This window comes from Triplophysa dalaica, chromosome 18 (genome assembly GCF_015846415.1).
Source record: "Triplophysa dalaica isolate WHDGS20190420 chromosome 18, ASM1584641v1, whole genome shotgun sequence".
Taxonomy (NCBI): domain Eukaryota; kingdom Metazoa; phylum Chordata; class Actinopteri; order Cypriniformes; family Nemacheilidae; genus Triplophysa; species Triplophysa dalaica.
Window position 1 is genome coordinate 6,504,553 of NC_079559.1, and position 9,990 is coordinate 6,514,542.

Genomic DNA, 9,990 nt, shown 5'->3' on the forward strand with positions numbered 1-9,990 from the left:
GTGTTTGACGTGCATTTAAGTTAATAATTTATTGAGGAAAACGTTAAATGCAAATAGTCATATAAGGTCACAAGGACGAGAGAAGTGACGATTTTTTTCACAAGCACGCCCTCTTGAGGATAACATTTTGGTGCTACTGCTCGACGCCTTCACGGAAAATGACGAACAGACCTTCGTTCTCGATCGGAAACTCGACGGAAGTGTCCGCAGAAAGATGTGTGTGAACGCCGATTGGCCGCAACACACACACTTGTTCTGAAGTCTGACTGCTGAAACGAATCTACTCAATGAATGAGTACAACGATATGCTCAAGCATGAAATGAGAGTCTGATGTACAACAAACTTACTAAGGACATTTGTTTTCCGAAAGGTTAAATTAAACGGTAAGTGACTTTTATCTTATAAAACTTTGTTTCCACTGCAGCTTTTTAATGACTTGTGAACACATTAATAAGAGCGCCTGCGTTTTGTTTTGACTGCATTGCGCTTATTCTCTGAGCATTGCGCTAAGTTTTTCCCGGCTGATGCATGAGATGATGCATATTTAAAAAACCCAATTCTGCAAAAGCATAAAGATTTACTTAATTTTATGAATTTGTATGTACGAAATTGTATATTAATCAGAAATAATCAAAATTAAATGGCAAAACAAATAGTTATGACTTATAATATGAATTATGCAGTACTAAAAAACATTATGTAAAGCTATTATCTATTTTTGCTATATTTAAAATTCATATAATATTAAGGAATAAGGGTTACTTTGTATTGGCACGTATGACAACGAACATGTGTTCGGGCTTTGCATTTAAACATTAAGCAAAAAAATGAACAAAATGTAACTTACATTCCTTGTTTAATTCGCTTAAAGGATCAGTGGTGTGGGTCCCCTTCGTGCTCGGTCACGTGGTTTGTGTGTCCGAGCGGAGCTGCCAAGATTTCTTTAATCTGTCACGTGGTGTGACACCATCACCTTGCTAAGCGTGTAAACGTGTGTTGTGCGCAAGTTCCTGTACCTCTAGTACATTATGTTAGTTACAAAGAAGATGACAAGTTGTGCGGTTCGATAAGTGAAGTTATTTATTTACCCATTCCAAATGTGTGACTCTCTCTTCAGTGGAACACATAAAGAAGATATTTTGAGAAATGTCTCAGTGGATTTAGGTCCATTCAATGGAAGTCAATGTGGTGCAGTGTTGTCTGGTTACCAACATTTTAGTTTTCTACAGAATTAAGAAAGTCTGTTTGGTTCTATGCGGATGGTCTATCCGTAGGCCTATTTGATACTGCATAGTGCGTTTTGTATGAATGTGCCAAGAACAAGCGTCTATCTCAATTCATGCTGTTCATTCTTTTATTATTATATTATGTCTGGTAGTGAGAAACATACACCAGGGAAACAGTTTATGATCACATTTGCTTTTGGCACTTGAATTCAGGGTAACAGATCAATAAGGCTTGTCAGAGACCAGCAATGTTGATGATTGGTTCCCCCAGAGATTTGTAACCTGTGTGGGTGCCAATGCATTTCATTCTCAGTGAGCCGCACATTAATGGTTTAACTCATTTATCATGTTCAGTTGTATAGTGTAACATCAGCAGGGGCATTTAATCATAAATTAATGCGAGTAAGCATCTTAGAAACTAGTTCATTTTGTGTGACGTTGCACTACTGTGCACAACAGAAACAGAGTGTGAAAGTGAGTTTTCACTTATAGACTTTTCGGTTGCAATTTATTTTACAGTACGTGTACCTATATTTACAGTGTACTTACCTTAGAAAGAACTGTGTATTATAAGTTTAGAAATATACGTTTAGGGGTATGTTCAGGCTTAGTAGTTATTAACCAGTTATTATATGTGCTGTAATAAGTACACAGTATGTACATGGGAAACAGCTACCGACTATTCAACCCCGATTGTATATAGAACTTTCCATAGTAAGTTACTAATAATGATAACATTTAACCTCTTATGAATGATTTATGATAAGACTAAGGAATGAACTGTGTGTTGAGATGTTCTGGCAGGTCGTGCGAGTGTACTGGAGAAAACCTGCTGATTCAACAGAACCGTGTTCCACTCGTGTCCCCGAGCTTTCATTAAAATTGCTCTGAGCTGCTTCTTCTGGTCTCTCTGGAGTTGTACCCTCATTCGTAAATAGCTGATTGGAGCAGAGTCGCAGAGTGATCAAAAAATAATGCCAAATTGCAGATTAAGTCTGTTTAGTTTGCTTTTTTAAGTTTTAAGAGACCCCTCCAATCGCTTAGCTACACATCATTCTTTTCAACAGTTTTATTGCATTTTAAATCTTATCTAATTATTTTTGGCTTTCTTGCTCGGTTGTGTATTTTCATATCTCACAGATTTGTAAAAGATTAACATCAAGCCTGCTGAGATGATGAAGGAATGCCTGCAGTTTCTCATTGAGCCGGCCAAGAAGCTCAAGGTCCGTCTAAAGGTACAATTCATTCAATTAGATATAAAAATCCATGTTACAATTATTTAAAATGTAAAATATTATACATTTTTATTATTTCAATTATTTTACTGTCTTAATTATTATTATGAAATACTAAAGGTAAGCATGCGATAATGCCGACCAGAGATTTCTTTAGAATGTTAACAAGTATAAGATTAGCTATTATGTCTTTTGGTTTCCAAATCTCTCTACAGGAGACACGAAAGAAAGTAAAACATGTTAAAAAGGAGCCTTTAACAGAGAGTCAACTGTTTATCATGGAGCTGGCGCGAGAACTTAACCGGCTCTGTCAGGTAACATGACTTTAAGTGTTTCTCCATTGCATACGCACATGACTACTACACTATTGTTTGGAGCCAGGCTAGAAAAAAGATTACATTCCTGTCAGCTCAGAGATTTTATAACTCATACTCATGGAATTTTACTCTCTTACGTCTTGCAGAGATCAGACATTCTTGCCCACATCTGGATGGGAGAGGATATATGGCCTCCACACGCCTGTCGAGAGTTCATTGTGGAGACGGCCAACATACTGGGGATGAAGGTCAGAAGGTCTCAGGGCAGCTCTTTACCAGGGTCCTGCAAAACTCAAAATTTAGGACGTTTAGCAAAACATTGTGTTAGGCTTTTTGCTGTTTAGTTATATTTATAGAAAGCCATGCTTCACATGTAAAGTACAACCATAGTATCATCCAGTCATATGCAACTGGATCTTAAATCCTGCTGCATGCAGTGATTTAAAGGTTTAACATTCTCAAGTCAGTTTTCAAGGATCAAGCTCTATTCGCTGTGTTTTTTAAGTTGTAGTCAACAATACTTTGTCCTTGAGAAATAGACTGAGCTTTAGTTCACTCTGGGGTGTCCACCTCATGGATTTGGTGTACTTTTAAAAAAGCCACATTGTCAGCACATCTTGCCTGAGAAATCAAAGTAATTGATTCGAGTCAGACACGGGCTGTTTATTAAAAAGGTTTGGGCGTCATAAATGTCAACTGAAGGTGCTGAATAGGCCTCTGAGGTATTTGAGAGAGTTCGGTTCTTTTTCTATTGAATCAATTATGTAATGCTGAATTTATGAGTTTGGGATCAAGAGGGATTTGGATCAAATGCATCTGGGATTATTAAGGAAATTTTATAGATTATTTTAAAATTAGATCATACAATTGTAGTTAAAAATACTTTCATATATATACAGTAACACATGTAGTTACCTTGAGGTGGGAAATACTGTATTTTAAGTATTTTAATTCTCAGATTTTCAAGTATTTTATCTATGTTTCACATGTAAATAAGGTACTTCACAACATTATAAAGCATACAGTATATCATGCCTTACTTGGCACACTTGAAATTTTTCCTTGAGTGAAAAATAGAGTAGATTTTTAATGTACTTATGTTTTAAAGGTAAGAAAACAAGACACATGAAAATGTACGTATGTATAACATGTAGTTGAGTAAAAAGTATAATATATGCTTTATAATTTTGTGAAGTTACATTTGTCCAAAAAGTATAAGTACTTTAAAAAGGTTCTTGAGTAGAGTAAAACTATAAAGTAATTCCCACCTCTGCTTGTTCTCAGGTCATTATAATATTATTATATAATCAAACAAAGTATTTAAACAAATGCAGATGGGGAGACTACACCCATATTAGTCATTGTGTAAAAGTTTGCTGTTTTTACTTATTGTGCAGGAAAATACAGAGAAGTCTGTTGAGGTTTATGCTGACGTGAATCCAGAGAAGCGTGACTGGAAGGCTCATTTGCTTTGCATGCTTGAGCAGGGAGGAGAATATGACATGGGTCCCTTTAAAAGGGTCATTATGGACTGGACCAGAGATCAGCGCAGCAGACATCCGGTGAGGGACAGAGACGAACACTTCTAAAAAGGATAGATATACAATTGGATAGTCTTGAGTAAAAATGCCTGTGTTTTGCGTTACAGATTATTAGTATTATTTTTTTAATTACATTAATAGTATAACAGTTTGAGTAATTCTCTCGCTCTCTCTCTTTTTGTATGTGACTCAGGTTGCTCTCTGATTAAGGATTAAGTTATTAACCTAGCTATGATCCTCTTGTCTGACGGTTAAATACAGATGACCTCACTGACTCATGCATAACTCTGCTAAGCCAATACACACACACACGCGCACGCACGCATGCACGCACACACACACACACTGCTCTTTTCTGACTGTTAAATACAGATGACCTCACTGACTCATCCACAACCGTGCTAAGCCCACACACACACAGCTTTGTATCTATGGAAAACATAACATTGCGTTTTTTCAATGACTCTTATTAAAATAAATGATAACTATACTAATATTTTAATGAAGGAAACAGTAGATGTCGTTTGTGATACAATATAAAGAGTGTAATTAAAAATACCCTGACTTATCACTTCCTAGTTCGATCATCTAGTTCATCTCTCTCTCGCTCTCTCTCCCTCTCTCTCTCTCTCTCTCTCTCTCACACACACTCTCTCCAGAATGGTGTCTGGCCAGGTGAGGCAGTGATAATGATGTTGGATGATGTGGAGCTGCAGTGGAAGAGGGGTCACCTGTCACGTCTGGACTCTGCTGTGGAGCTGCTCATATATCTCCTGCTTGGGGAACATTTAGACAAGGTGCAATGAATCTGAAATATTTAACAATATTTAAAAAGCAATAGTTTTATGTCTGTAATTTCATCCCCAATATAAAAATAAATATACATTTTAAGAAAATAAGGGTGTTTTAAAGGGATAGTTCACCCAAAAGTAAATTTTCTGTCAGCATTTACTCACCTTCGCGCTATACCAAATCTATATAATTTCTTTGTCTCTGAACACAGAGAAAGATATTTGGAATAATGCTTATAACCAAACAGTTATTGGACCCCATTGACTACCATAGTAGAAAAAATTGAACACAAAAGAATATATTTTGAAGAATGTCAGACAGAATAAAGTTCAGGGGCGCATTTGACAACTAATGTAATTTTTCCTACTATAGTAGTCAATGGTGGTCAAGAACTGTTTGGTTACAAGCATTCGTCCAAATATAGTTCTGTGTGTTCAACCAAACAAAGACATTTATTCAGGTTTGTATCAACAAGAGTGATATTTCATTTTTTTTGTGTGAATTGTCCCTTCAAGAACCGGTAATGTCTTATTAAATTGTGAATTTTCATACATTTTATAGGAACTTATTCCAAGACTGTGGCTGGCACAAAAACAAAGAACCCAGAAGATCGGTAAGCAAGTGATCTCAATAAATGTGTTACATTAACAGATTAGACCGGAACGTCTGTAAACTGTAAACTTCTGCTGTCTAATGAATTAGCTTGTTTGGTAATTATTTACAATGAAGTCTCTCTTTATCTCTCTCTCTCAATTTCAAGGAACTTTATTGACATGATTGCATGTTCTTACAATATTGCCAAAGCATTGAACATATAAAAAAAGACATACAGTAATTACAAAAATGTATTAATTAAAATAAGGTTCTGAGTAAGGTAAAAATATATAATTAAATATGTAAATAAACAAATGAAATATGGAAAATAAAATATCTATGTCAAATAAAGATTTCAGGTAGAAACAGGAGCGTCAGTGCCGCATCGAGAAATCTCAACTTTTCAGAAAGGCACAATTGCACCGCAGGTCATGTGACAAGAACCAACAAGCCAATATAGACAAGCTCAATGAAAATGGAGACACAGATGATCACAGCATAACTAAATCTAGTCGCAGAGTCATTGCAAGGTATTTTCGGTGCATATAATCCATATATCCTTTGTTTGTACCTCCTCGTCTCAGGGCCTATCGTGGCCTATGGTTGCTTTGCGATAACAGACGCCAGGAGAGCGCAAAGTCCAGACTCTTTGTAAGAAAAAGGAGAATGCAGTGCAGCTCGCGTTTTCCGTGCAGTTTTAGTGTCAAAATGTGAGTCGGGCCTAAGGCAGTAGTTTGTTTCTGAGGAAGTGCATCTGATAGAAGAATGCAGCAGAATCTGATGTGTGTCTCTTCTCCCCCAGTTACATCTGCATTTGCTCTGTTTTGAACACCTATCAAACTCTGGCATGAGCTTTGACAATTTGTGAAAGTGTTTCTAACTCACTTCTAAAAATTGATCACAATGATGGAGAAAGTGTGTCTCTATTTCGACCCCACCAGTGTCACAGTGGGCACAGACTCGTTCTTCCTTTGGAAGCCATGTTTGTCTGTGTCTGCCTTTCCCTATGACCAGACTGTGATCACTGAGTCTGTATTTGGTTAGGATCCGTCTCTGTTTTACATCTCGAACAGTGAAGAGATAATCTGCCAGATTGTTCTTTCTGTTTAGGGTCCGATAGCATTCTATTTTACTTTTTCTTTCCTTTTCCTGATGGTCTAAATATGATTTTTTTACTTTCTTTGATAATTTGGTTTATTACGATTTGGTTTTGTTCAGTTGTGCCAGTCTGAAGTTTCAGAGTCAGCTGGCAGATGAGACTGGTTTTAGGTCTCAGCTCTTGGGTTTAAAGTGCTTCATATTGTAGTGTGTAAGGAGGACTTGAATTAAAGTGTGTCTAGAATTTGAGGGAATGTTTTTGGATGCCTATTATCAGAGGGTATCTGCCTTATTCAGCCCTGCATGCATTATTTGGTGTTCTTCTCTTAACTCTTTGTTTCTATAGAATTCAGCATGCAGGGACTCTTTTGGGTGTTTATCCCATTTGGAGTAATCTGTCAGACACTGTGGACCCCAAACCTTGCAGCCATATAGAGCTATGGGGATAATTAAACTATCAAAGATTTTAAACCAGACTGTAACTTAAATATCGGGTTGGGTGAATTCGCCTTTGATGGCTTAAAATGCTCGTCTAGCGTTCTCTTTCAGTGCATTCACTGGCGGACGAAACCTCCTGAAGCGATGATTTCCAGGGACGAGATAATCGTAGTGTAAAGTGTGTTCTATTGTGGTGTTTCCAGTGAATGTGTATCTGTTATCCTGTAATATGTATTTTTTCCAGATAATCATCATTTTCTCTTTATCTCTCTCAGGTTGTACTGGCTACATTCCACACACAGGTGAGAGATTATAACACTAGGCCATCAAATTATGAATTATTTACAACCAATCAAAAGTGTTGCCCATCAGAACTGTTGCTGTTAAGAGTCACTGCATTTTATTATATTATGTATAAACAGAAACGCAATTCTCTTTTCAGTTTGGAACTGGATATGCGATGCTTCCGGTACGTGTCATGGTTTTGTCTATCCTATATTTTCCACATTACACCCATGAAAACATTGTTCTAATAAACTACTATAATATCAAATTGTTTAATAGTGGAAGTGAGCCTTGACCCAGAGACGGCCAACCCTGCGTTGCTGCTATCAAAGGACCACAAGCGAATGCACTGTGGTCTGGAGCGTCGAGAGGTCTCCAGCAGTTTGCGCCGCTTTGATGGCTGGTGGTGCTGTTCAGCCTCAAAAGGATTTTCGTCGGGACGGCATTATTGGGAGGTAGAAGTGGGTGACCGTGATTGGCGTCTCGGGGTGGCCAAAGAGTCGGCCCTCTGTAAAGGCTACAGACCGCTGAATGGTCCGAGCGGATATTTCACACTCAGGCTGGAGAGAGGCACGGAGCTCAAGGCAGTGACTGTCCCGGCTACCTATTTACCCCAGGCATTCATTCCACAGAGAGTGGGGATCTACCTGGACTTTGAAGAGGGCCAGCTGTCCTTCTATGACACCAAACGGCGAGCGCACATCTACACGTACAGCGAGAGGTTCACAGAGAAGCTTTACCCGGTGTTTGGGACAGTTGAGATGGTGAGAGAGCTGGTCATCAGGCCTGCAGACGTCAGGGAACCATGTCTCTGTAAGGGACCCTGTCTGTTCTGTTGATGTACAGTACATCATATAGAGCGAGATCTCTCGATACACAGATATAAATGCAAATCACGCATACACCCACAGTATTCGAAACAAATTTGCCATTGCTTGCGTAAAAGGGGGATTGGCGTGCACAGAGGTATATGTAATATTTTTTAGAATAGGTAAACAGTTGCTTCGTGCAGATGCTGATAAAAGATGAATCATTAGTAATTCAACCAAGGGCTTGTTTACTCTAGCTGACCGATGCACGAGCGCTGGGCATGCTGCCTTCTTGAATTTGTGAAAACAGATATCTGCAGTTTTTCCGTATAGTTTGATAAAGTTGTATCTTCATGTAAATATATAGTTTGAAGGGAAAGTTCACCAAAAATTAAACCTTCTTTCATCACAACTACTACAATAGATAGATACATTCAGTGCTGCCCACAAAGTCAACACGATTCTTTTTAAAGTCAGGTGGGTGTATAAATGAGACCACAACAATTTACACGAAAACCATTTTCAGAGGTTTACACCCACCTGACTTAATAAAGAATCGTGTTGACTTTGTGGGCAGCACTGAATGTCTATCTATTGTCATAGTTGTGTATGACTCTCTTGATTGTCTTCAATGTAAAAAGAGGAATCTCAACGTCATTCAGCTACTGCTGGACATGAGAAAAATATCCAGAAATGCTGAAAAAGCAAAGATTGTGGAGGACCTGGATGATAGTTTTGAAGTTCAGTGGACAGTCTGATGACTCATGACAAACAAGAAACCCTTAAAGAAATATGACTAAACATAAAAACTGTCTTTGATTGTTTAAGTAACATCATACAGTATTCAGAATCAGGGGCGTCTAAACTTTTGCCCTGGACTATTTTTAGTAATTCTGTTATTATTCTTTAGTTTGAACTTTGTTAACATGTCTTAAGTGAAATAACTTGCTCAAGGCAGTACTAAATTAAAAATAAACTTCAAAAATCTTCTTATTTTTCCAAAAGTTTCAGCCTTTTCCAGATTTTGCAAGGGGTGTGTAAACTTTTGAGCACAACTGTATATTTTGAGGAGTTTTGACATTGGCCTCCATTGACGTCCATTGTATGGAGACAAAACCGCTTATACATTTCTTAAAATATTTTTACGGTTAACAGTCATAAACAGATTTAGAAGAAAATGAGGGTGAATAAATAATGGTAGAGTTTTTGGGGTGAACTATTCCGTTAAGGTATACAAAAAATAGTTCTCACTATAATATAAAAATATAATGGAAAAAATAATAAAATAAAGAAAAAAATTGAATTAGAGTGATAACAATGTTTTAAACTGTTCATATACTGTATTATTTTTGTCATGTGCATATAAAATCATGTTTTTTTCCGCCTTGCTTCTTTTAAACCATTTACTCTTACAACACCCATTTACACAGCAATTTTACTTCACGTTGGGTTTCTTATGTGCAGTCAATAAAAAACGTGATTTTGAGTATCACTGCATGAAGAGCCACTAGCACACTTTTTCATTTATGCAAAACCAACATAAAATCTACATTTATCTGAATATTGTAACTTGTAAGCTCTGGTATATCTGTAAATACAAAAATGCATTTAAGTGCATTTCACTTGGCAGTAGCATACGGAAGCTTTTAGTGGG

General features: G+C 37.3%; 1 protein-coding gene across 1 annotated transcript; it reads left to right on the plus strand.

The window, feature by feature from the left end:
* Positions 1–250: 250 nt before the first annotated feature.
* zgc:194990 (uncharacterized protein LOC568410 homolog) lies at positions 251–9,978 on the plus strand. The gene is made up of 10 exons (XM_056773486.1): positions 251–384; positions 2,368–2,462; positions 2,678–2,776; positions 2,926–3,027; positions 4,177–4,341; positions 4,980–5,117; positions 5,674–5,725; positions 7,518–7,544; positions 7,685–7,711; positions 7,807–9,978. Exons 2-10 carry the CDS (start codon positions 2,400–2,402, stop codon positions 8,364–8,366), a joined length of 1,233 nt encoding a protein of 410 aa, XP_056629464.1. The 5' UTR covers positions 251–384; positions 2,368–2,399; the 3' UTR covers positions 8,367–9,978.
* Positions 9,979–9,990: the final 12 nt, after the last annotated feature.

What these genes read in the sequence shown, in the direction of transcription:
- zgc:194990 (XM_056773486.1), top strand. Translation starts at nt 2,400, where the DNA reads ATGATGAAGGAATGCCTGCAGTTTCTCATTGAGCCGGCCAAGAAGCTC. An exon ending in AGCTCAAGGTCCGTCTAAAG is followed by an intron (nt 2,463 to 2,677) that starts GTACAATTCATT and finishes ATCTCTCTACAG; the next exon opens with GAGACACGAAAGAAAGTAAA. An exon ending in TTGGGGAACATTTAGACAAG is followed by an intron (nt 5,118 to 5,673) that starts GTGCAATGAATC and finishes TACATTTTATAG; the next exon opens with GAACTTATTCCAAGACTGTG.